The sequence below is a fragment of the Acomys russatus genome, chromosome 20, assembly GCF_903995435.1.
Source record: "Acomys russatus chromosome 20, mAcoRus1.1, whole genome shotgun sequence".
Lineage (NCBI taxonomy): Eukaryota > Metazoa > Chordata > Mammalia > Rodentia > Muridae > Acomys > Acomys russatus.
Window position 1 is genome coordinate 74,016,791 of NC_067156.1, and position 27,936 is coordinate 74,044,726.

The 27,936-nt window shown below is 38.1% G+C and overlaps 1 protein-coding gene across 1 annotated transcript in view; it reads left to right on the forward strand.

Annotated features, from left to right (window-relative positions):
- Cd226 (CD226 molecule) overlaps positions 1-27,936 on the forward strand; it is an 88,286-nt gene that overhangs the window by 5,183 nt on the left and 55,167 nt on the right. Inside the window, exons 2-3 of the mRNA XM_051163893.1 lie at positions 5,799-5,870; positions 6,120-6,458. Coding sequence (XP_051019850.1) covers positions 5,825-5,870; positions 6,120-6,458 — 385 coding nt within the window. The 5' untranslated portion in view covers positions 5,799-5,824. The remainder of the gene's footprint in view (positions 1-5,798; positions 5,871-6,119; positions 6,459-27,936) is intronic.

A 27,936-nucleotide genomic window follows, 5' to 3' on the forward strand; every position in this document is an offset into this window, starting at 1 on the left:
TTGCATCACCACTTTTTCAAAACTGTAACGCCTCCCACTGATTTGTATTGATTCATTTATGAACACCAGTTGACTCTAGATGTATTGTTTTAGTTGTTTCAAAGTTCTCAATTTTAATTTTTTTTTATTAAATATTTTTTACATATACATTTACATGATTACACATATATACAATAAACTACCTACAGCAAGAAAAACCACAAAACAATCAGGAATTATATAAATGTTACATTCCTAGTGTTTTGGCTATTTGTATTAGGCAGCCTTGAAGAAAACATCTTTCCTATCTTGGTGAGTCTAAAATTCTGCATGTAGATCATTATCCTATCTTATAATTACCAATTTAAAACATCTATCTAGACCTAAAAGCATTTTAACCCCCAAACAACTAAGTTTAATTGTAAAACTAAACTATTTGGTCTTCAAAGCCATCAGAGACTTGAGGAGGAATAAAATTAATTACTTGACTGAATACTGCCTAAAAATAGGCAAGCTTGGCAGTAGGCAGTGTCGACGACCAAACTCTGCCAAGAAAGGGTAAGCAAGTCCTCAGTTGTTCCTGGCTCACAAATATGTCTTTCAGATATATTGGGAATAAGGCTGAAGATGATGATCCAAGGTTATAGTGAGTATTGGGTGACTGTTCAGGCAGCAAACTGTCTCTGTCGTCTTCTCATTTTGGAAGCTGCTAACCTGCACTTCCTGTATACTCAGTTCTCAATTTTTATAACAAAATAAAATAGGATAGGATACAAAAGAGTCTGAGATCCACTTGTTTATATACTCAGGGCTCTCATGAAAATGTTAAACTGAAATAGATAATATATACACTGAGGACTTGGTATAGACCCATGTTGGTCCTGTGCTTAATGCTTCAGTCTCTGTGAGTTCATTTGAGCTTTGTTCAGTTAGAAGGCTTTGTTCTCTTGGTGTCCTTTGGTCCCTATAGTTCTTGCACTCTCTCTCCACAGGGTTCCTGTAGCTCTGAGGGGAGAGATTTCAAGAAGACATCCCAATTTAGATAAGTGTTTCCGCGTCTCTTGTCTCTTGTCCTCCAACTCTCTGTCTCTCTGTCTCTGTGTGTGTCTCTGTCTCTCTGTTCCTGTCTCTGTCTCTGTCTGTCTGTCTGTCTGTCTGTCTGTCTGTCTGTCTGTCTCTCTGTGTGTGTGTGTGATCTGCAGAAGGAAGTTTCTCTGAATAAGGCACTGATCTATGAGTATTGCAGAATATCACTAGGAATCATTTTATTGTTACTTTAAAAATGATAGTATTTGGTTTTACCGTAGGTCTCTGGGCTATCTGGTCTCTGGTTCTTGGTCATTAAAGCAGTGTTGGGCATTGGTTCAATCTCATCAAGTAGGTCATAAGTCAAATCAGACATTGATTGGTTACTACACCAAGCTACGAAACAATCGTTATCCTATCACACTTTGCATGCAGGGCAGATTGTAGTGCAAAGTCTTTGGGACTGATTTGGTGTTTATGTTTCTTTACTTTTCTTAGTCTGCAGAGAACCTTTCCACACCAAAGACACTAGCAGTATGGGTGTGGATGTTCTTTGTAGGCTCCAGCTCAACAGCTTCATATTCAAGGGTTGTGCGGGTGTGGTCGTCAGCAATGGGGCACTTGTTTGTGCAGAGAGACTGATTATCTTGGCAGCTGACTGAGTTGTTTAGGAAACCCCATTGCACTCCTTTGGCCATTAACTCGATTGGATATAACTCAGTCCGAGTACTGGAAGTTTCAATTGGTGACAAGACATGGCCAATTGGGACTCCATATCCGTCATTATTTTGAGATTCATTAAGATTGCCTTCATATGAAGTTTCTAGTGCACTATATTTCCATATATCCTTCAAATGTTCATTTTTGGATTATCACTTGTATGCCATTTGTTTGTGTATTATCCCAATATCAAGGTTTTGACTAACTTTGTGCTAAGTTTTAAAATGGGATGCAGGAATTTTCTTTTCAAGTGTTGGCTATTCAGGGCTCCTTACAATGCTTTGTGAATTTCAGAATAGATTTTTCCATTTTTTAAAGTAAAAAGCCACTTAAAATTTACCAGGGTTACTTGGGCTACAGATTTAATTGAGAAATGTTCTCTTTGTAACATTATTAAAACTTCTATTTTTTGAACATTGATATAATATAGATACATTTCTTAAACATCCCTTTTCATTTTTAGTCCTTTTTAAAACTAGCAATATTTTTCATTTTCAATATAAAGTATTGATTCATATATTTGGTTAAATTTATCAGATGTGTCTTATTTTCTGGATTATAAATGTAATTGTTTTTAATTTTTTCTTTTAAAATGATTTATAGTTAATATGTGGAGATACACCATATTTTCATATGTTAATTTGCTATCATGCAATATTTCTTTGTTATCTAGATAGTTTTGGGTAGACATGTCATCTGCTAACAGACAAAATCATGCCATCATTGTTCAGGGCCAGGGTTACTTTTTTCTTGGCAGTGTAGGCGTCTTTTATTTCCTCTTTCTCATTTTCCCTGGGTGAAGCCTGGAGAGCAATAGGAAAAGCAGTGGTGGAAGCCAACATCTTTGTCTTGCTCCTAACCCTGAGGGACTTCCCCCTCCGAGTACGGAGCTACATGTGGGCGTCTCCTAAGCATCTTTCACTAGTGGCAGTTTAAATTCTCAGAGCAGGAGTTTCCTTATCTGTACTTCACGTTTTTCCCCTGATTGACTCATTCCTTGGCCTTTTCCGATATCTCTAGATGAGCTGCCGCTCCTTCAATGTCCCAGCTTTAACCAGAAACCTCCATAGTGGGCAGTCCTCTTCCTTGGACCCTTTAATGCTCATCACAGGAATGGACCCTTCTATTGAATCTTTAGGTATATTTTCCTGACTGGATGGAGCCTAGATCACATGGAGTTAAGGATGCCTGTTACTGCCGTATATCTGAGATAACAGGGCATATCTTGGCAGCCAGCTAATTTATCTCATCTTCAGGGAAATAATCCAGATCCAAGCCAGCATTTTATCTTGTTTAGATGATAGTGAGGATGTTATAAAAGTTGAATGTCTGTGTTTGTTTATTCACAGTCTTATCTCTACAACACAGCCAGAAAACAGTGCACCACTTTAGATATACGTGCGCAGAAGTAACAAGGACTTATAAGAAGATGTAATGTGTCTCACCGTATGCTCTGATGTCACAGTTGGCAGATTCAGTGGTTCAGTGATTCTTGATGCAAGTTTGTTCCCATATTCTGACAATTTTCCTCAGACTGATCTTCAAGATAATTATCTAGGGTAGTGTAGTAACCACATGGCATTCTTCCTTGCTCACATTAAGTGAGAGAGAGGAGGAAAGAGAAGACCTTTCTTCTAGTATAGAATATAAATAATCTTGTGCGCTCCAATTGGGCCATCTCAGGCTTTAGATCTCTTTTTCAAACCCTCAGATCAACCAAGTAGAATAGTTTAGATTCATCATGTTGTGGTTTAGAGAAAGGAGTGGATACTCAAAGAAATCCAGTTTCCAAAAGAATCATGAAAAGAGAAGTGGGTGACAGTTACTTAGCCGTCTATTAACTTAGAGCAGCCATCCAAAGTCTACAAGAGCAAACATAACCTTACTCAACTCTCTATAAAGTGTCACCTCCCATTATTTCCTGTGTCTGTTTCCCCTTTACTATCCATAGCTACAACAACACTGAAAATCATCAGCTGCTGGCTTGGTGCACCTGCTTTCCTGTCTGCCTGGATTGCTCATTCCTGCTCCTGGCCTCGGTGCTCACCTAGCTGGTGCTCCTGGCCTCAGTGCTCACCTAGCTGGTGCTCCTGGCCACAATGCTCACCTAGCTGGCGCTCCTGGCCACATTCCTGCTCCTGGCCACAATGCTCACCTAGCTGGTGCTGCTTCTGGCTTCAGTGCTCACCTGGCTGGTGCTCCTGGCCTCAGTGCTCACCTGGCTGGTGCTCCTGGCCTCGGTGCTCACCTAGCTGGTGCTCCTGGCCTCAGTGCTCACCTAGTTGGTGCTCCTGGTTCTACAGGTTTCCTCTCACAGGTGGGCGGATCTTTTCTCAGGACCCGCCCCACAGGAGGCCTCTGCTGGGCTGCTAGTCCTGGATATGTGATCTTCTGAACATGCCCATGAACTTCTTTCTTTTTAATATTGAAGGCATTTTGCAAATAAGTATTTGTTTGTATGTTTGTTCAGTGTATTTCTACATGGATCAGAGATACCTTAGAATATAAATACTGCTTTATTATAGTCACATACACTTCCTGGTCACATGATCACCCCATCTATTTCCTGAACATGCCCCATGTGGGTACATCTTTATTTCTTCCCATTTATATAAAATATTCTCCAAATCTATTAGAATGAACTGCTTGCTCTCTTTATTGTCACAAACTCAAATAGAATAATTCACATTGTTGAAATAAATGGTGAAAGGCAACTTTGCCTTTTCAACTTTATATGTAATTCAATATAAAATATTATCAGTGTGTATCAACTACTAAACATGAGTGTCTAATGGGGAGATGTTTTCAGAGAACATGAAGTTCACATGGAGAATGAGAACCGACCTCATTTATAATGTTCACATTGTGTCCTGGCTCTGCTAATGGGGCCAAGTGTAATATAATTCTTCGTTTTTATAAAGGTGTAATTTAGATTTTTGATGTTATCATGTTGAAATGCTCCTCACAAAATTTTAAGAATTAGAATTACTGCTTTATTTTAATTGTATTAGTTATTCATATTATAGTACGTGTGTGTGTGTGTGTGTGTGTATGTCTGTGTGTGATATGTGTGTAGATTCATGTGCCATGGTACACCCGTGTTGGTCCAAGCATAACCCTGGGGAGTTAGTTCTACACTCACACCTTTATGTGGCTTCTGGGGAATCTAACTGAAGTCATCAGGCTTGTGTAGCTAGCACCTTTGTTGGATAACTCATCTTGCCATACCCCTGAATTGCTGTTTTTATAAGATAAGAAACAGAAATGACGATTCTTAGAAATCAATTCCATTTTAATAGTGTACCATAGTTATATAAGGTGTAGCCTCCAAAATGATTTGGCTGGGATATCTAATATCTCAGTACTTTATACCTATTTTAAAATAAAGAGTGGGAAAAATCATCATATATAATGGTTTATTTGTATGTGTCCTGGGCAGCCATTCTTTTGTAGCTGGAGGTCCAATCCTTTTTATGTTTATACTTAAATCTAGCCAGAAGGTGCTGCTGGAAGGCCACATCCGAGTGAGTGGCTGTCTGCTCTGTAGCCTCCTCCCATCAACTCCAGTCTCCATCCCCATTTTGCTCTCTCAGTGAGGAGTTCCTGGACCTGCCCATACCAAAAGAGCTTGACTCTCCTGCTTTGCTTCACATCTCCTCAGATATTTACCACCCTCAACTCTCTATACCTAGTACAACTTTAGCCTTGCACCAGTCTCTTCCTAATAAAAGGGTACATACAGGATTTTATTTTTAAGATGCATTTTTGTATATTCTTGTTGCACAGAGCTGAGTCAGGCACAGAGGACACACTCAATAAACATTTTTTTCAAATGAAAGAATTTTTCTTGAAAATTAGTTCTTGAAAGTAAACTGATTGTCTGACAGAGAAATAACTGCAGTTTATCCATTCCTGTATGAGAGCAAAGCTGCCTTTGAAGCTGAAACTTCTTTCCTGTGCGTATACTTCAGAGAAAAAGATGCAGCTGATAACATCTGAGAGGAAGGAAGCTGTGCTTCATGCTGAGTTGTGAATATAACATCACTCTTTTTTTTTTTTTTTTTTAAATACAGACCAGCCTCCTGAATTGCTTCCAGAGATGGCTTATCTTACTTTGCTTTTGGCTATTCTGCATGTGCACAAAGGTAAAGAGAACCCTATGTCTTCATCTGTAAGTTTTGCTTTGGTTTTGGTGTTTGAGTGTAACATGTACAGGATCTCTTAGGTAATTTCTTAGATGTTCAGAAATACTAAAATTACAAAAGCCAATTTTGTAGTTGAAACTGTCAGTCTTCACCACGAACTTACCATACTACTTGTTAAGTCTTATAAAATTTACATGTTTGTTTTTGTTGCCATTGGATCTGACTCAATTCATGTTATGTATATTTCAGCACTGTGTGAAGAGACATTTTGGGACACAACTGTTTGGCTTTCTGGGACTATGACTCTGGAATGTGTGTATCCATTGATGGATAACTTAACCCAGGTGGAGTGGACCAAGATCAGTGGCAAAGAAGCTGTGACCATAGCTGTTTACAACCCTAACCATAGTATGTATGTAGAGACTAACTACCTCGGCAGAGTGCACTTTCCAAACTCAACGCAGGGGTTCCACAACATGAGTCTTTCCTTTTACGATGCCTCTGAAGCAGATGTTGGCACCTACTCCTGCTTGTTTCATTCTTTCCCGGGTGGACGTTGGGAAAAGAAGATAAAGGTGGTCCAGTCAGGTAAGGAAAAAAACTTTATTTTCCTTTTGTCTACATAAAATGTTTAATTATAAGAAACCCAACTAATGTTTGGAGAAAGTAGTCGAAAAGAAAGAAGTGGAAAAAAGAAAAGAAAGAAGGGGGAATATAGAAATGTATAGGGAAGATAGAACAGAAAGTAGATTAGTGAATCTACTCCTCAACTTAATGCCTCAATTGTCACTCACAAGATAGTTGTAATTCACTGATATAGAATTTTGTATATAGACACAAACAAGTTATAGATACCGTGGTATAGAATTCAAATGTTAGATTATTCTTCACACACACACTATATATATATACATATATATATTTCTACTCTAATATGAGTTATGGTACCCATATAACTCAATTATAATACAAGACTTACTTCCAATGCTTTGAAAGTGCTATCAAGCTGCGTAAGAGAAATAAATTATATAAATTAAATGTTAGTAGATTAAATCATGGTCATGTCAGTTGCTAGTCTACTTTTATCGCAAGAATGTATATCTTAGGTACAGCAGATAGATATGACTCTATAGAAAGACAAGGTCTTCAAAAAACCCCAGAGATATGCAGGATATGGCATTTAAAAATGTTTTTATTACTTTAAAGAGTCATTAACAATGAGACAGGTTAACTTCTGGCAACCCCCAGCCTACCTCAAAGAAGATGATGAGCATCAAAGAACCTCCTTATGGAGATGGCTTCAAATGTAGCAAATGAGCTGTGGGGCAAAAGGTCCTCATTTCTACCACAGACAGAATTCTGCCTAAAAAAGGGGCAAGTTGGATTCAGGCAGAGTCAATGGTCAAACTCTGTCAAGACAGGGTAAGCAAGTGCTCAATAGTTCCTGCCTCACAAATATGTCTGTCAGATATATTGGACCAGAAGGCTGAAGATGATGCTCCAACATTATAGAGAGTTTTGGGTGACTGTTCAGGTAGAAAACTGTCTCTGTCATCTTTTCATTTGGAAAGCTACTAACCTGCACTCCTGGTGCAGTAATCAAGTTTACTCCTTCTCGAGTCTCTGAGAGAATTGAAGACCAGGTAGCTTAGTTTTACAATGAAGCTTAATTGTTTAAGGGCTAAGGTGTTTTTAGGTCTAGATAGGTGTTCTAAGTTGATAATGACAATATGTGATGGAGATTGATTTACATTCAGAAATCCAGATGCACCAAGATAGGAAAGATGTCTTCTTCAAGGCTGTCAAGTACAAATAGCCCAAACACTAAGAATGTTTTACAGAAAACATTCTGATTGTGCCATGGTTCTTCTTGCCATAAGTAATCTATTGTATATATGTGTAATAATATAAATGTATATGTACAAAATAAAATAATTTTAAAAATTAAAAAAAAAGAAACCCAACTAAGAGTTTAAAACACTACTCTGTTCTTTTTTCAATTCCATTTCAAGATTATTTGATGTTATTTTTCCTTGAAGAGTAATGTTGTAAACCAATTCCACTTTTCTTAATTGCTGCCATTTCTGAGTGGAAGTGTCTTGTGGGTTTCAGTGATGTAGGAGGAAACGCAGATTTACATAGTCTTTATGATGACATGAGGCTAGATCCACACAAGTTGTCAATATGTAGTTTCAGAGCCAGTCCCTTCTGTCAAAACTTATCTCAGCAATGATTGATACCATGTCCTCTTGAGGAACATTTTATCACCAGTTTAGATCTGCATATGTAGGAATCTCTTCTACATAACTTAATCTGAATTTATTAGCAAATTGTGAGTAAAGTTTAGACAGAGTTCATCTTCAGTCCATCTACTTCCTTTGAAAATTATATATGTTGTGTTGGCAAGAGAAAAATGGTTTATGTTAAGTGTACCAGTGTATCCTTCAGTTCTTCTCATATGGTCATATGGACTAGGAATATTTCATAAAAATACGGGTTTTACAGCCATTGTTTTCTGTAAAACATTGTGTTGCTGGCTCACTCCCACTTACTGAAGTAATGTAACAACACACCAAGTTATAAAAAATAATTTTCTTGTTGAATTGTTTAGAGAAAATAAATTTACAGAGCTTGGCCCATGATCGTTGGAGAATTGGATAGCATATTATCAGCATTGAATTTTTAGATATCAGTAAAAAGGAAAGGGTTTGGAATTGTAGTTTCTTGTCCCTTGGCCCTCAAGTCATGTCCCATGAACACATAAAGGAGAGTATTCTGTGCCATCTAATGTAGAGCCTTCTCTTAAAGGGATACATATTCTGAAAGAACAGTGACCATGGTACAAAAGGAATATGAAATAGTTAGGATGAAATGAGACTTTGCACGTGCAGGTTTTCCTTTCTATTGGGAATAGCTAAACTTGACAAATTGTGTTATGTTGTGTTGTTAGCTAAATATCTATGAACACTTATTTGTTAAACAATTCCTCACTAGTAGCTTCGCTAAAGAACTGGCTTTTTTAATCATGCCACAGACACCTATTAGTGCTTTCTGCTGGTTTTAAGTGTGAAGCTGACTTTGACCCATATTTTCAGAAAAGCATAGAAGTGATATGTGCTTTGAAATAGGGCAACATATTTCACATGTGGCCCAAGCCTTTATGGCTGGAAGGAAAGGGGTGCCCCTTTTCGGCTTATGGTGTCAGGTGTCATTTGTAGCTTTTCATCACAAATCACGTATTTTGATGTGTGTCACAGAAAAGAAGATATGTGCTATATTCATAAAAGTCATCTCTGAATGCTTAACGTGGAGCTAAACTGTCAAGCATTGTTGCACCAGTGGAGGATTTTAGCATCAGTTTTGGAAGAGTTTGGGGAGTTTCCCTCATTATGCCTCTCAGATTTGCTACCCCCTTTAATTTCCTAGGCCAATAAAGGAGAGCCTCTTGTGACTTTGAAAACTGAATGGTGAGACTATTGATTTCCAGAGGAAGGGCTACTGAGTGCTTCGTCCTCATATAGAGAGACCATGGTGGAATCCTGAAACATGTTTTGTTGATTTAAGAAATAATGATTTTTGTCTTAGAAGAACATATTAATATAATTGCTTAGAGCATATGATCTATAAGGTAAATTTTAAAATACAACAAATATGTTTAATTTTACCATTATCATTAAAAAGAAACTACCACTCCAAAGATTTTGAGATTTGGAAGGGTAGATTTTTTTAAAAGAATAATTGTGAAATTAAACATACTTTTTACATTTGAATTTTATTTTTATGCTTTATTCAGAACTTAACAAGATATATAATTACTTTATTTTATATAATATAAAGATGGAGTTAATCTATTTAATACTAAAAATCAATGTTAAAATGCAGAAGTCCTAATGTGCATAATATATTGTCATAATTATAATATAAACTAAGAGTTGATCCGTTTATTATTAAAAGAAAAACAAACTTAAAAATCAGAAATCCTAATGTGTCTAACATTGTCAGAATTTCGCAGGAAGTTATAAAACCACATGCTTGTCATGCACACTGACTTCTGTTCTTCACCAGTGACTATGGCTGAGGAATTTTCCTTGGAAGGATTTCCTCTGAATACTTGGACATGAGCATTATCTCCACAATATCCCCATATGGGAATGCTGTGTCTAGTGATGCCTTCTGGCCTTGCCAAGCTCTATATACGTCCCATGCGGTAACAGCATAGTTGGAAGTTAAGTAATATCTGTGGAGACATGAGCCTCTCGGCCTTACAAGGATGAGGCATGACCATGTCATATGTAGCTATAGAGCTCCTCCGTGTTTTATTTCTTCTTTCTTCCCTTAGTCTTTCAATAGAGAATTAAACTAGTTAGAGATCTTATTCTGCGTGAATGATATTATTAGTGGAAAGAACTTTAAAATGTTGTTATCTTTAAAACATGGATTCTTAATTATTAATAAAATTAAATAGGTAAACTGGCTGCATTATTTTTCCAATTCATGGTAAAATATACTGAGGTGACTTAGGTGATAACATTTTAAAGCAGTTTTTTGATAGCAGAGTCTGTGGTAGAAGTCTTGGGGAAACACATTGCTCACCTTGTACCTATGGCCTCAGTAGTCAGTGAAATAAAATATATTTCTAGGTAAATAGCCCCTACCTGCCAGAGAATAACTCACTCCAAATCCTACCCAACTTTTACTAGATTCCCCCTTTGTATTAAGTGATCAAATGTCTCTTGTAGTATGTTTGAATACTCAACTACAGAGGGAAAAAAAGCATTTTCTTGTGCCCAACAGAAGAGGAGTTGGGGGAAGAAGAGATAGAGAAACCATCACCAACAGAGATGATTCTTACAACTATTTTGGAATATGATACATTAGCTGGCTAAAGAATTACATTCTATGCTATAATTCTTCTTTGTTTGATATTTTAGAGATTGTTCACATGCATTAGAAAACCCCAACCATGTGTAAGCATGCAAGACTGAGCAAAACATAATTGACTGACATATAAACAACAAAAATAATAACAAAATAAGGCTACAAGGATCAAGGAGTTATAAAGCCTGACCATGAACACATAATCAGAAGCAGCCACTAGAGTCTTTCATGTTCACTGTCATGGTCATACATAGATGCTTCATTTACTATTTGTCAAAAATCACATTATAACATCTACCGGAAACTTGGTGAAATGGTGAAAATACTTCTTGCAATTTCTTGAGCAATCCAAAGACACCTACTTAAGTTAAGCGTTAAATTTCCACTTTTATTTGGCCTGAAGGCTAGAGAGGAGGAAGCTTCAAGAATGCACCCACATTTTTATGATCTAACAACTGGAAGATATTAGCTGTAGTTTAAAATGATAAAATAATTAGGAGACCAGATTGGGTTTATAAGAAAGGAAGTGTTTCCGGTGCCCTGAGTCATAACATAGCACCAGAGCACCTATCACTCAGTGTTATGGAACAGTGAAGCAGACGAGCATTTCAGGATTGAGTATAGGAGCTCTGGAGTTATTTTATCTCCCAGAATATGTAGAAAAAGATAGTTAACAAAATATCAACGAGTAGAAGCAAATACTAAGGCCATAGTTTGGAGAAGGATCATATTGAAGTGTGTGAGGACATTTATATAAAAACATGGAAGTCATAGGGAAAGGAAGGAAAGAGGCAGCTATAGAGAGAAGGATGAAGAAGAAAAGATGTATCACTGGTGTGAGAGCAGTGGACAGTGTGACCCACAGTTACAGCGTTATGTTCCTTGCTCCTGAGTAGAAGCAGTGGACAGTGTGACCCACAGTTATAGCGTTATGTTCCTTGCTCCTGAGTAGAAGCAGTGGACAGTGTGACCCACAGTTATAGCGTTATCTTCATTTTGGTGTGTGTGTGTGTGTGTGTGTGTGTGTGTGTGTGTGTGTGTGTGTTTTGTTTGGTTGTGTCATGCGGCTGTGATGCTCATACTCTAGTGTGTACTTATCTCAGGTGGAACTTTGAGTTGCTTCTCACTGTGTCCCTTTGAAATGTTTCATTCTTAGGTTGGACAAGGATATCCACGCCGTCTGCACTTCTTCCCCTGGTCTCTTATTCCTACTCCCTGCAAGTCTAGCACTCTTTGCTCTGGTGCCAGCAGTTGACACATCAGCTAAATTGCGCATGGATGCTTACTGCTGTTAGCAATGCTCAGAGACTCTTTTAATACTGGGGGCTCCAGAGTTGGTAGCAGTTCCAAGGAATTCCATGGTAGAATATCTTCTAATGTTGACCTCAATATCAAGTGGAGGTAGCATGGTTTTCTCCCCCTTAGTGTTAGTGTGATGTCAGGATTCAAGGGTGGGAAGAGAAGCATGTCCTAGATCCAGTTTCTACAAATAGGTTTGCTGATATGGGAAAGTGAAGTTATCCATTAACTCATCCACCTAATCTTTATTAAGAATCTAAAATATTCTAGGTAATGTTCAATGATTTAGAGGCTAGAAAGCCATGAACTTTAACTCTCCATGTAGTTTATCCTGGTTTACAATTCTCAGCATGGCTTATTTCAATAGGTGGGCTTTTAGCTGTCTTTTTAATCTATCTTAATTTATCAGCACACTTTTATTTCATTTTTTTTTTGTTTATCCAGAATTAACAAAGAAGGAAAATGCCTAAGATTATTCTACCTTGTATAGTACTGATAGATACAAAGTGTTAAAGGTGAGGATTGGTCTGAAAGGCCAAGGCATTCTGAATGTCAAAGGACATTCTAAAGCTGGTTAGAGAGCCACTAAGAAAAAATCTCCCACAGACTCTTGCTACAAATGTTACTGGAAATTGTTCAGACCAGATCTTTATCTGTATTCTTTTAACTCTCAAAGGTCGAGTAAATCCACAGTTCTTCCACTAGTCCTTACTACAGCTACTCTTTACCCAGTTTGAAAGAAGCAGCCAACCACAAAATCTGAAACACATTTCCTCTACACAGCAGGTGTTCGGGTGTTGGGTTGTGTGGGTGCTGATATGTGGTGGGAGAAAAGACCTCATGCATGAGTATGGGTGCCAACTGTTCAGCCTTTGGTACCCATCAGCATCATCACGGAACACATAAAGGGCTACATAAGACTGTCTAGGCTTTATTGTTGTTTAAAGCTTTTCTCATCAAAGGTCAAAAGATACAGAAAGCAAGCATTGATCTCTGTAGGATTAGTGCATAGATTATAAATGACCCTTACAGGAATTTACCCATAGACTAGTCACAGTGCTGACTGAAAGCAAAATTGTATTTTGCATTATGTAGTTGCACATTGAATTTTTAATGTGCAAACAAGAAAATAAGTAATTGAAGGAAGTGAGGGAAAAACAAGACTCTTGGCTCCAGGGCTAGCTTGAGAGAGTCCTCTGTGAACTTTCCCTGAGCTAATTCTACCCATCGGGGATAAGATTTAGAACTGTTAAGAAACAACTTGATTTGTAAACTGTATTTTTGGTGTTGGCCTTTGTTTTTGTTTAGCTTTATAGGAAGTGGTGGTTAGATATAGAACGGCTTTTCCCTTCCTTCATGAAAATGGTGGGAGACTTTCTGAAGACAGTAACGGTTTTGAGGCTGCTAACATTCAAGACCATCAAGTCAGTTCTTCTGGGATGAATGAGAAGTGACTCCCTGGAGCAGCAGCTCCTGAACTTACTTTAGAATAGTTTTAATTAAATGGCTTAGCGGATGGAGCTGCTGCTACTTCTCTAGAAAGACCTATTCAAAATTCAATAAATCTTAATGTGAGAATTTTCCCGATTTCAGCAATTTAGCCAACTTACATACTTAAAGTCATAGGCTTTTTCATAATCTTCCCAGAGAGAAATGTTCATGTTCCACAGGATGAGAGCATAGGACAGTGTGTAGAGCAAGGCCTATCACCCATAGGATAAAGGTATAGAAAGATCATGTCCTGTAAGAGAGCGTCAAGGGAAAGGCCCATGTTCAATAGAAGAGGGATATAGAAAGGCATCTAGGCAAAGAACAATAACATTCCATTTTATATTTACTAACACTTTAAATATATCTGAGTGACATGCCTGTGGAACACATCAGGGGCGAGGATGGTGGTTAGCAAGAATAAAATATTGGCATGAGCTCTGTGTTCAAATGTTCACCTTAACTATAAGACCGTGTTCAGAAGTTCACTTTCTCGTTTAGCTGACTGCTTCCCAATGCAAACTTGTGCTATTTCTTGGGTGCAGAATGAAATTCATTCTGCTACCAAAATTAGTATCTCAGACTACCTTAGTGAAGGCGTGTGTATGCGTGTGTGTCTTATATGAATATGGTGTAATTTTCTTTTTTTTAAATTGAAACTAGGTTCTTCTCTCAGATACTACATTCCAAACACAATTTTCTTTTTCCCCACTCCTCCCAGCTTCTCCCCACTTCACCTATAGCTCAGATTCATCCTTCCTCCATTTCCCACCAGAAGGAGCAGGACTCCAAGAGACAACAATCAAAGATAATAAAACAAGACCAATGTCTGCATATATATATATGTATATATATGTATACACACACACACACACACACACACACACACACACACATACACACACACACATACATCAGAAGAGTCCCAAGAGCATGAAAACGTGGTGTCAGAGACATACCAGTTCCTGCTGTTAGGAATCCCACAAAACCATCAAATTTATAGCTGTAACATTTACGCAGAGGACCTGGTGCAGACCCAGGCAAGCCTGGTGGTTACTGCTTCAGTCTCTTGTGAGCCCACATGAGGCCTGCTAAGTGGGCTGTGTTCTCCTGGTGTCCTCCATGCCCTCTGACTCATACAATCTTTCTTTTCCCTCTTCTGTGGGGTTCCCTAAGCTCCCGGGGAAGGGACCCAGTGAATACCTATTTAGATTTTCCACATGATGTCTGCCTGTGGGTCTCTGAACTCACTCCATTGCCACCTGCCACCAGAGGAAACCTCTCTGATGATAACTGGACAAAGCCCTGATGCATTAGTATAGTAGAATATCATTAGGAATCATTTCATTGAGGTTTTGAGGGGTGGGGGAAGTCATATTTGGTCCTACCTACGTCTCTGGGCCACCGAGTCTCTGTCTTGTGGCCATCCAGGCATTATAGGGCATGTGCTTTCTCTCATGGTATGGGCCTCAAGTTAAACCAGACATTAGCTGGCCATCCCCACATGCTCTGAAACACCACTGCCTCAGCACATTTTGCAAGCAGGACAGGTGTTTTTGTTTGTTTGTTTGTTTGATTTTGGCTGGGTTGGTGTCCAAGTTTCTATTCAATTAAATAAGCTATGTGGATACTGTCCTCAGCAATAGGACTCCACTGTCAGTTTCTAGAGTGTCCCTCTGTCCTAGCATCAGTCTGTATTGTTTGGGAATCTCCATCAAACCCTCTCGGCCAGCTACTCAACTGAATATAAACCCATTCCACCACTGGAAGACTTCCTGGTTATGGAAGATGGCCAGTTCAGACTCTGTATCCTCCATTACTAGGAGTCCTCACTAGGGTCACCCTCAGAGGTTCCAGGAAGGCTCCACTACACTGTTTTTCCACACTGCCTCAGAACCCCAGATTATAGAATATTAAATCATTTCCAATTAATATCATGAGTGGGTAGAGTAAATTTACTTTTCTTTACAAAGTATATGCTATAACTGAACATACCATTTTTTCACACAAGAAACATCCAAGGAATTCCATTATTATTTCTGATGTAGGGCTTGATAATGTTAGCATATTTACCATGAGACAGTTTGTCTGTTCCACTAGCTCATAACATCAGATTTCTCAGTGAAATTATTCATTATTTATTTCAATGTATGTGGTGCTGGAGATCAACATCAGGGCTCTTCTGTACTATCTTTTGAAATACATAGCTATGGATAGTTAAAGAAATAATTTTTATAAATAGAACCTCTATTTCTCATATGTTAGAACTGTTTTGTAAAATAAGAATTTAATAGATAGTACTATGTCCAACCACTAGTACTGCATTTTTTTGAACTGACCTAATAGTTGTATTCTCATTTTTAATGTAGTCTGTCTATTACATTTTTAGTAAAAATAGAAGAATTAAAAGAATTAAACCAGTTAGACCAGCACCATTTGTTGAAGATGCTATCTTTTTTCCATTGTATGGTTTTGGCTTCTTTGTCAAAAATCAGGTGTCTGTAGGTGTGTGAGTTTATTTCTAGGTCTTTTATTTGTTTCTATTAATCTACTTATCTGTTTTTATGCCAATACCATGTAGTTTTTAAAAATTACTATTGCTCTGCAGAAGCACTTAAAGAAATGCTCAATATCCTCAGTCATCATGGAAGTGTAAATCAATACAATGCTGAGATTCCATTTTATACCCATTGGAATGGCAAAGGTAAAAACCTCAAGTGACAAGGCATGCTGGTGCAGATATGGAACAAGGGAAACACTCTTACATTGCTGGTGAGAGTCCACACTTGTAGAACTACTTGGAAATCAAGTTAGAGGTTTCTTAGAAAATTGGGAATAGATATACCCCATGATCCAGCTATACTACTCCTGAGTATATGCCCAAAAGGCGCTCTATCTTAACACAAGGACACTTGCTCAACTATGTTCATTGTAGCCCTTTTTTGTAATAGCCAGAAACTGGAAAAAATCTGGATGTCCCTCAACTGAAGAATGGATTAAGAAACTGTGGGACATTTATATGATGGAATACTACTTAGTTAATAAAAGCAAGGAATTCATGAAATTTGCAGGCAAATGGATGGAACTAAAAGAGGTCATCTTGAGTGAGGTAACCCAGACACAGAAAGACACACTTGGTATGTACTTGCTTATAAGTGGATGTTAGTCATATAGTACAGGATAAACAAACTACAATCCATAGACCTAAGGAAGCCAAGGAGTGTCCAAGAGAAGATGCTTGAATCTCACTCAGAACAGGAAATACAATAGACATCCAAAGTAGATGGAGGGGGGGAACTGGATGGGAGAGGATAAAAGGGGTGGGGATCATGTGGGAGGAGACAGGAGAAGTGGGTGTGAGGGGAAGAACTGGAAGAGAGTATAGAAATTGGTGGGGGCATCTCTGGTGCAGGAGAGATTTCTGGGAGTCTATGGTAGGGACCCTAGTTGAGACTCCAAGCAAGGGGTGTTAAGGAGCATGAAGTTGGCACCTCCTATAGGCAGGAGGGACTCCCAGCAGAGAGAGGGGGATACCAACACACAAATAAAACTTTTGGCCCACAAATGTGTCTGTCTTTAAGAAGTGTGGAGTCAAAAATGGAACAGAGATTGAGGCAATGGCAAACCAGTGACTGGACCAGCCTAAGACCCACCCCTCTTGAGAAGGCTGACCATTATCACTATTAATGACACTCTGCTATGCTTGCAGATAGGAATCTAGCATAACTGTCTTCTGAGAAGCTTCAGCCAGCAACTGGTGGAGACAAATGCAGAGACCCAACGCCAAGCAATGGGCCAAAGTCAGGGAGTGCTGTGGAAGAGTAAGAGAAAGGCTAGAGGGAGTCAGAAGGGTCAAGGACACCACAAGAAGGCCTACAGGGTAAACTAACCTGGACACATGGGGGCTCACAGAGACTGAACCACCAACCAAACAGCATGCATGGACCAAACCTAGACCCCCTACACATAGGTAGCAGATGTGCATCTTAGTCACCATGTGGATTCCTTAACAATAGGAGTAGGGCCTGTCTCTGAATCTGTTACTTGTAGCTGGGTCACATTCCTGTAGCTCAGCTGCCTTGTCATTCCCCAGTTGGCGAGGATGTTCTTAGTCCTTCTGTTATTTGAGATGCCAGGGTGGCTTGGTTCCAATTGAGGGCCTTTCCTTCTCTTGGAGGAAAGAGAGAAGGGAGTGGAAGACAGGGATGTGGGGTGGGACTGGAAGGAGACTAGAGAGGAGCTGGAATTGGGATGTAAATTGATTAAATAAAAATAAATAAATAAATAAAAATAAGTTGAGAGGAAAAAGAATTAAACAATAAGGAAAATTATAACCTTGTTGCCACATGACATAGAACTATAACTTATTGAATGTATAGAATGAATGATGGTAACAATGATTACTTATATAAATCCATTCTAAGCATATTGAAATTTGTGTGTGTGTGTGTGTGTGTGTGTGTGTAGAAAAAATTAAATGCCTCTATTGTGAATTATAAAATCAGGAAAGACCTATGTCTATGCAATTTGAAAGCAGAGCAGCTGGGTAAACATATTACAGAGGGGATTGTGCTAAGTAGCATTCAGCATGGTTTGGAGAAATAGGAGCCAACTAAGACTTCTTCTGGATTGGTGGGAAATGTTTGAGTTGTGCATGATGCACAGAACAGTTAAGGCTGGTTCTCTACTCTTTGTATGATCAGAAGGAAGACATTTGTAAATCTTCATTTATGCCATATGAAGAATGGCATCTAACAATAAATCACAAGGAATCTGTACCTAACAAGAAGCATTGTCTATGCATAGACATTCGTATCTCAGCCAGTCTCAGAACTACTCCCCTGTAGTGAGATTAGCAATATAAGTTACGTGCTTGTTCTGCAGTTTGAATTCTTCACATCCCAATTATAGCCCCCTCACAAATCACCTCCCAATCCCTCAACCCTCCCTCATCTCCTCTCTCTCCCTCCACTAATAATCAGGAATGGGGGAAGCCCTCCTCTCCTAAAATCTGACCTCAGCCTATCAAGTCTCATCTGTACTACCTGTACCTCTTCTCTGTGGCCTGGCAAGGCAACCATGGCAGGGGGAAATGATCAAAGTTGGGAGGCCAGAGTCCATGTAAGAAGTAGTCCCTACTCCTCAAATTGTGGGACCCACAACAAGACTGTTCTGCCTATCTACATATGAGCAGAGGGTCTAGGTCCACATCATACATGATCCTTGGTTGGTACATCAGTCTCTGTATTGTAGTGTAGTTATCCTGTATTATGTGGCTAATACCTGTTTATGAGTGAGTATATACCATGCATGTCTTTCTGGGTCTGAGCTACCTCACTCAGAATGATCTTTACTAGTTCCATCCATTTGTCTGCAAATGTCAAGGTTTCCTTGTTTTTAATAGCTAAGTAGTATTCCATTGTGTAAATGTACCACAGTTTCTTTATCCATTCTTTGGTTGAGGGACATCTAGGATATTTCCAGATTCTGGCTATTATAAATAAGGCTGCTATGAACATAGTTGAGCAAATGTTCCTGTTGTATGGTGGAGCATCTTTCAGGTATATGCCCATGAGTGGTATGGCTGGGTCTTGTGGTAGAATTATTCCCAGTTTTCTGAGAAAGTACCAGATTGATTTCCAAAGTGGTTATACAACTTTGTACTCCATCAGCAATGGAGGAGTGTTCCCTCTTCTCTACATCCTTGCCAGCATGTACTGTCCCTTGAGTTTTTGATCTTAGTTATTCGGATAGGTGTAAGATGGAATCTCAGAGTGGTTTTGATTTGCATTTCCTTGATGACTAGAGCTATTGAGTATTTCATTAAGTGTTTCTCTGCCATTCAATATTCCTCTGTTGAGGATTCTGTTTAGCTCTGTACCCCATTATTTAGTTTGGTGCTGTTTAATTTCTTGAGTTCTTTATATATTTTGGATAGTATCCCTTTGTTGGATGTAGGGTTGATGATGATCTTTCCCCAGTATGTAAGCTGTCATTTTTTTTCTGTTGACAGTGTCCTTTGCCTTACAGAAGCTTTTCAGTTTCGTAAGGTTCCCCTTATTAATTGTTGCTCTTAGAGCGAGAGCTGTTGACTTTCTGTTTAGGAAGTTGAATCCTTTGCCAATGAGCTCAAGGCTCTTCCCCAATTTTTTCTTCTAACAGATTTAGTGTCTCTGATTTTATGTTGAGTTCCTTAATTCTATTGGAATTTAGTTTTGTGCAGGGTGATAAATATGGATTTATTTTTATTTTTCTACATATAGCTATCCAGCTAAACCAGAACCATTTGTTGAAGATGCTATCTTTTTTCCATTATGTGGATTTGGCTTTTGTGTCAAAATTCAAGTGTCCAAAATGTATGGATTTATTTCTGGGTCTTTGATATCATTCCACTGATCAACTAGAATATTTCTATGCCACTACCATGCTGTTTTTAATTACTGTTACTCTATAGTACAGCTTGAGATCTAGGATGGAGATTTCTCTGGAAGATATTTTATTGTACAGGATTGTTTTAGCTATTCTGTTAGTTTTGTTTTTCCATATGAAGTTGAGAATTGAGCTTTCAAGGTCTGTAAAGAATTGTATAGGTATTTTGGTGGGAATTGCATTGAATCTGTAGATTGCTTTTGGTAAGATGGGCATTTTTACTATGTTGATTTCCCCCAACCCACAAGTGTGGGAGATCTTCCATCTTCTGAAATAATCTTCAATTTCTTTCTTCAGAGATTTGAAGTTTTTTTCATTCAAGTCTTTCACTTTCTTGGTTAGAGTTATACCTAGATACTTTATATTACCTGTGGATATTGTGAAGGGTGTAGTTTCCTTAACTTTTTTTCAGCCTTTTTGTCATTTGTATACAGGAAGGCTACTGATTTTTTTGAGTTGATTTTGTATCCAGCCACTTTGCTGAAGGTGTTTATCAGTTGTAAGGGGTCTCTGATGGAATCTTTGGGGTCACATATATACTATCATATCATCCATGAACAGTGACAGTTTGACTTCTTCCTTTCCAATTTGTATCTCTTTGATCTGCTTTAGTTGTCTAATCATTCTATCTAGGACTTCAAGCACTATATTCAAGAGATACAGAGAGAGTGGACAGCTTTGTCCTGTCCCTGATTTCAGTGGAATTGATTTAAGTTTCTCTCTGTTTAGTTTGATGTTGGCTAGGGCTTGCTGTATATTGCCTTTACTATGTATAGGTATGTACCTTGTATCCCTACTCTGTCCCGTACTTTTAACATGAATGGGTGTTGGATTTTGTCAAGTTTTTTTTTTTTTTTTTGGTATGTAAGGAGATGATAATGTGTTTTTTCCTTTCAGTTTACTATTATAATGATTTACATTGATGGATTTCCATATATTAAACCACACCTGCATGCCTGGGATGAAGCCTACTTGGTTATGGTGAATGCTATTTTTGGTGTGTTCTTAGATTTGGTTTGCAAGTATTTTAGCACCAATGTCCATAAGAGAAATTGGTCTAAAATTATCTTTCTTTGTAGAGTCTTTCTGTGGTTTAGGTATCAAGGTGACTGTGGCCTTATACAATGAGTTTAGTAATGTTCCTTCTGATCCTATTTTGTGGAATAGTTTGAAGAGAATTGGTATTTGCTCTTCTTGGAAGGTCTGGTAGAAGTCTGCACTGAATCCATCTTGCCCTGGGCTTTTTTTAGTTAGGAGATTTTTGATGGATACCTCTATTTTCTTAGGATATATAGAACTATTCAGTTTGTTTATCCTATCTTGATTCAATTTTGGTAATTTGTAGCTATCAAGAAAATTGTCCATTTCATTTAGGTTTTCAAATTTTGTGGCATGTAGGCTTTTGAAGTAAGACCTAATGATTCTTAGGATTTTCTTAGTGTGCCTTATTATGTCTCCTTTTTCATTTCTGATTTTTTTATTTGAGTCCTCTGTTGCTAGTATGGGATCTCTCTAGTTTCTTTATAAATGCATTTTTTGCTATATACTTTCCTCTTAACACTGGTTTCATTGTGTCCCATAAGTTTGGGTATATTGTGCTTTCAGTTTCATTTAATTTTAGCAAGTTTTCAATTTCTGTTTTTATTTTGTTTCTTACTCAGAGGTCATTGAGTAGGGAGTTGTTTAGTTTCCATGAATTTTCAGGCTTTCTGTTGTTGTTAAATTCCAGCTTTAATCCATGGTGGTCTGATAAGATGCTAGAGATTATTTTGATTTTACTGTATCTGTTGAGATTCACTTTGTCACCCAATATATTGTCAATTTTGGTGTAGGTTTCATGAGGTGATTAAAAAAAAGGGGTATTCTTTTGTGTTTGGATGAAATGTTCTGTAGATATCAGTTAGGTCCATTTGCTTCATGATGTCTATTAGTTTCAATGTTTCTCCATTTAGTTTCTGTCTTGATGATCTGTCTATTGGGGAGAGTGGGATGTTGAAGCTTCACACTATTAATGTGTGGTTTCTATGTGTGATTTAAGCTTTCATAATGTTTCTTTTACAAATGTGGGTGCTCCTACATTTGCGGTATGATGTTCAGAATTGAGACGTCATCTTGGTGTATTTTTCCTTTGATGAGCATGGAGTGTCCTTCTCCATCTCTTTTGATTAGTTTTGTTTGAAAGTCTATTTTATTAGATACTAGAATGGCTACTCCAGCTTGCTTCTTTGGTCCATTTGCTTGGAGTACAGTTTTCCAGCTCTTTACTCTGAAGTGATGTCTACATTTATTGTTGAGGTGTGCTTCTTGTATGAGGCAGAATGATGGGTCCTGTTTTCACATCCATTCTGTCAGCCTGTGTCTTTTTACTGTGGAGTTGAGGCCATTGATTTTGAGATATATTGATGACCAGTGGTTGTTAGTGTCTTTCATTTTGATATTGATGATGATGATGATGATGATGATGAGAGAGAGAAACAGAGAAAGAGAGAGAGAGAGAGAGAGAGAGAGAGAGAGAGAGAGAGAGAGAGAGAGGAATTTTCTTTTTTTTTGAATTTATGGGTGTGGGGTTATTTATTTCCCGTGTTTTCCTGGGTGTAGTTAGACCCCGTGGGTTGGAGTTTTCCTTTCAGTACCTTGTGTAGGGCTGGATTTGTGGTTAGGTACTATTTATACTTGGTTTTTGTCATGGAATATACTGTTCTCTTGATCTGGTGATCAAACGTTTTGCTGGGTATAGTAGTCTGTGTTGAATTCTGTGATCTCTCAATGTTTGCATAACATCTGTCCAGGCCCATCTCATTTTGATAGTCTCTGTTGAGAAGTCAAGTGTAATTCTGAGGGGTTTGTTTTTATATATGACTTGGCCTTTTTCTCTTGCAGCTTTTAATATTCTTTATTTGTGATGTATGTGTAATATTTTGATTATTATGTGGCAGGTGGATTTTCTTTTCTGGCACAATCTATTTGGAGTTCTGTAGGCTTCTTGTATGTTTATGGGTATTTCTTTGTTTGGGTTGGGGAAGTTTTCTCCTATGATTTTGTTTAAAATGTTTCTTGGGCCTTGGAGCTTGGAGTCTTCTCCTTCTTCTATTTCTATTACTCTTCGATTTATTACTCTTGATATAAAGTGTCCCAGATTTCTTGGGTGTTTTGTGTTAGGATCTTTTTAGTTTTTATGTTTTCTTTGATTATCAATAACTTCAATAGTATCTTCTACTCTTGAGATTTTCTCTTCCATATCTTGTATTTGGTTGGCATTGCTTGTATCTGTGGTTCCTATTCTCTACCGGAGAAACTCTAAGATTTGCCTCAGATGGCATTTTCTTTGTTGCTTCTAATTCCCTCTTCAGGTCTTGAATAGTTTTATTCATGTCTTTCATTTCTTTCTCTTGTTTGAATTTTCCTGTAATTCTTTATAGGAGTTATTCAATTCCTTCTTCTGTTTGAATGCATTTTCCTGTATTTTTTTTGAGTGATTAATTTCCCTCCTTCTAGGCTCACCTCAGATTTAAAGTCTTCTTCTTGTGTTTCATGGGTGTTCATATCTCCAGGGCTTGCTATGGTATGATCACTGGTTTCTGGTGGCATTATATTGCTCTGAGTTTTGTTGCTTATCTTCTTGTGCTGGCCTATAGGCATCTGATTGTCTCTGGCATGATCAGGCCTAGAGGTTCCTCCAATGGGGTTGCTGTCTGTGTCCCATGTGAGGCAAACAGGTTGGGAGCAAGCAACGAAAGCTCCAAGCCAAAGGTTGTTTGCTAGAGCTCCTCATAGGCCTCCTCAAGATGGTGGACAGTGGGTGTTGGAGCCTGCACCCAGTTCAGTTCTGCTGGGTACCCTGTCTATATTCTAGTTTGGTCAGTCAGGAGAGAAACAGCCTGATAGAGTTCCAAGCCAAAGCTGCTCAGATGTCCTTCAGTCCTTTTTGAGATGGCAGGACTCTGCCTGTCTGCCCTATGCTCCAGCTTGGCCAGACTGGTAAGCAGCTGGTGGGCTGAGAGAGATCCAGCTTAAATCTGCTCATGTACCTCATAGGCTTCTTTGAGATGGCAGGGCTCTGCCTATCTGCTCTGTGTCCCAGATGGGCTAGGCCAGTATACAGCTGCTGGGCAGAGAGATATCCAAGCCCAAAGCTGCTCAGTGCCCCATAGTCTTTCTTGAGATGGCGGATAATGTGGATTGTGGATGTGGACTGTGCAGGACTCAGCTTTTCCTCTGTGTCCTAGATGGGCCAGACCAGTAAGCTTCATGTGGGCAGAGAGAGAGATTCAAGCTCAAAGTTGTTCTTGGGATGGCAGTTAATGTGGATTGCAGCTGCCGCTGTGACCCAGCTCTGCCTGTCTGCTCTGTGTTCCAGATGAGATAGGCTAGTAAGCAGCAGTGGGGTGGAGACAGAGCCAAGCCCAAAGATGCACAGGTGTTTCACAGTCCTTCTCAAGATGGCAGCTAATGTGGGTTGTCCCCAGGTTATTTTCTGTGGGTTATGGGGATGGCCAGGGGTGAGACCCACCTATGCTCCACACAGTGTGGATCCTTCCCACCTGGGAATCAGCAGCACTGGTGTTTTGTAGCTCTCTCTAGGTTGCTGCACAGTCATGGCTGTCCTGCTGATCAGACTCTCTGCCATCTTGGATTTTCTTTTTTCATTTTTCTTTACCATATGATATTTCTCTCAAGAAATTTTAGCATGGAAGGTAGACATTATTTTAATTTTTTTAGATTTATTAATTTTATGTGTATCTTTGCTTTGCCTAGAACTACAGAGGGTTGTCATCTGCCGTGTGGGTACTGGTACTCAAACCCAGTTCTCTGAAAGAGTACCAAGTGTGTTTAGCTGATAAGCCATCTTTCCAGTCCCAAAGCAGAAATTTTTATCTTAACAAGACCAAGCTGCAGTTCTTACCTTGGTTTGCATTTGCACTAAGTATTAAAACATTTCCCCAATTTTATGGACTTAAGACTTATACTAATAGATTTTAATTTAATTACCCACACATCTTTAGACTAGTACCCCATGAAAATATGCGAGTGTTTTGAAACATGAAGGTTGTTGCCAATACTGATGAGACTGTCAGAGTTTGGCTGGTTGCATTTATTGGGAAAATTCAATGGGTGTGGAGTTATTCCTAGGGAGGTAATTTTTCACAGTATGTAAGTTCATCATTCCTTGGAGAAAACATGCTATCTATTGGTTCTAATAGATTTGGAATTCTCTAAAGGCTTCTCCTGCAAAGTTACTTTCTTTATCTACTGAAAAACATTTATCACCCATTTCAATGTTTCACTTACTCTCTTTCCTTGATGTTTTGAAATATTTTCTCCACTTAATTTTAGCGTTTTGGGTAGGTATTTTCAAACCTTCTTTTGTCCTTATTACTATTTGTACCTCTGGGCATTGTAATTCTTCCCAGTTGGGTGGTCTCTGCTTTTCTTTAGGTTTTACCTTCATGTGACTATGACACTTTGACTTTGCATTTTAGCCATAAGAGGTTTTCTGTTAGGTGCAGGGCCATTTATATCTGTTACAATATATTTCTCTTAGACTTTCAAACATGTTTTTCAGTATTCTTGGGGTTTCTTTAGTACTTTTGCCTTTTAAACTAGAACATATATATATATATATATATATATATGAAACCGGAATATTTGCATTTTACTATGGTTTCCATTTGTTAAATATGCAGTTTCCAGTGAACATTCTTTGACTTTGACTTTATATTCAGAATGGGTTTTAGTCATCTGAACAGGCAACTATTTCAAAGTGCATAATTTTTGTGTTTTTTCCATTCCACAGTACAATGTAAAATTCAATATGTTTTTAGTCTCATGTATTAAGTAATCATTTAGAAGAATAATCTGAGTGTACTAAGACTTTTCAGAGGAGAGATTCAAGAGATTCAGAAAGTGGACAATTTATTTATCTGATGGTCTCCCCATGTTTAATTCTACCTGGCTGGGTTTTTGTATAGTATAGGGAGCTGGTTTCTACAATATAAAATACTGAGTTCTGTAGCTGTTGCTATTTAGAACTGAGTTAAGATGTTCTCAGTAGGTGACACTGTATCTTATTTTTGTAGTCTTACTTTTATAATTTTTTCCCCATTTTGAGTCAGATGTGTCACTTTTGTTGGAGCAGTTCCTTGCTTCACAGTTTCTAGCTAATCCTTTTAGTATTTTAAAATTTGAGTATCTGTATTGGTGAGTTATGTTTTTCTACTGGTTCTCAGGTAGAATGATGGTTGAAGCTCCATTAAGGATCAGGAAAGTTTAAAAAAATTCAGAATGGTCAGATCTATGCAAGGAAATCAGAAAAAAATTGTTGGAAGCAAGTGACTTAAAACATCATGTGTTGAGGAAATATACTTGGTTTTGGTTGGTCCAGATTCCATCCCGCTGTATTGTGTCTGTCACCCTTCATGCTCCAGCCTATAAGCTTGTCATCTGCAGTGTTACCTTGCCCAGAACTTGCTATTTTTCTACTATTGTCTCTTCAAAACTGCTCTTATAAATTTATGTGAACTTAGCACTTTAAAGCTGTCTGGAGTGGAACTACCAGGACTGTATTTCCAGTAAAGGACCCTACTTCCAGGCATTTATTCTCATCATTGTGGGCCCCCGAACTGTGTCTTGAATCTTGGTTTCTTGACTTTATTTATTTAGTGAAGAGGTGATTCCTGGATTTTATTAAATTCATCAGTTCTAAATTACCTCTATGTAGTTCTTTAATAGTAATTATGCTATTGACTGTGCTTGATTTTTTTAAAAACATCTTTTATTTTTTACATATACATTTATATTATTACATGTATATACAGTAAACTACCTATAGCAAGAAGAACTATGACACAATCAGAAATTATACAAATGTTACATTCTAGGTGTTTTGGCTATTTGTATTTGACAGCCTTAAAGAAAACATCTAAAATTCTGAATGTAAACATTGTTGATGTTCAGGAAATACTCAAGGACTTTCTTCTCAGTGCTAAAATTACTTTTCATTTCTCATACTAGCTCTGTATTCAAATATAAAATAGTATATTCCTTTATTTAGAGAAAATTACATATCTTGCAATATATTTGAAGTATTTCCAGTTCTGTTGCAGATTCCTAGTGCACAATTTAGTAACTGATAGCTGGCTATTTATTGTGGGGGATTTCATATGTGTGAGGGAACTGCTAATGATGGATAATAAATGAGTGAGGATAACCATTAAGTATGGTTATCCAGAGATAACCAGAACATTCCAGAAAGTAAAAACAAGCCATTAGAGGAAGAAAAAAACTGAAACTCAAACCAAAATAGAGCAAAAATTCAGGAGGAAATAATTATTTAGGAAAATAGGAATAAGTAAAGATTATCATGGTGATAATTTATGTCAATTATCAAATGCAGTTTGAAAAATAAAAATGATGCCATTTGGGGTGAGTAGTACCCTTGTATGGGTCTGAATAAAATTGGGGAACATGGTTAATCGAGCCAGGAATAGCATTTATTGTCTAGTTTCCAATTGTTGAGAAATTCCAGGCTTAATAGAAGTCCTGTGTGAGACAGTCTAAAATACTGGACCAATTTGTATGGATGCTTTCTTTGAAGCTGTCCTGTTCTGATGAATAACAGTGACTGAAGTGCTTGGGGCTGGAACATGAAAGATGCAGGATGTCAGCGTCCAGCAGGCTGAGAGGAATGAATCCTGTCAGGTCTGATCCAACTTTCTGCCTAAAAATGGGCAAACTTGGATACAAGGCAGGGTCAACTGCCAAACTCTGCCAAGATAGGGTAAGCAAATCCTCAATAGTTCCTGCCTCACAAATATGTCTGTCAGATAAACTGGGCCAGAAGGCTGAAGATGATACTTCAACATTATAGTTTTGGGTGACAGCAAACTGTGCCTGCCATCTTTTTCTTTTTCTTCGCATTTTGGAAGCTGCTAACCTGAACTCTGGTTCACTCAAGTAAATACGTTTCATTCCT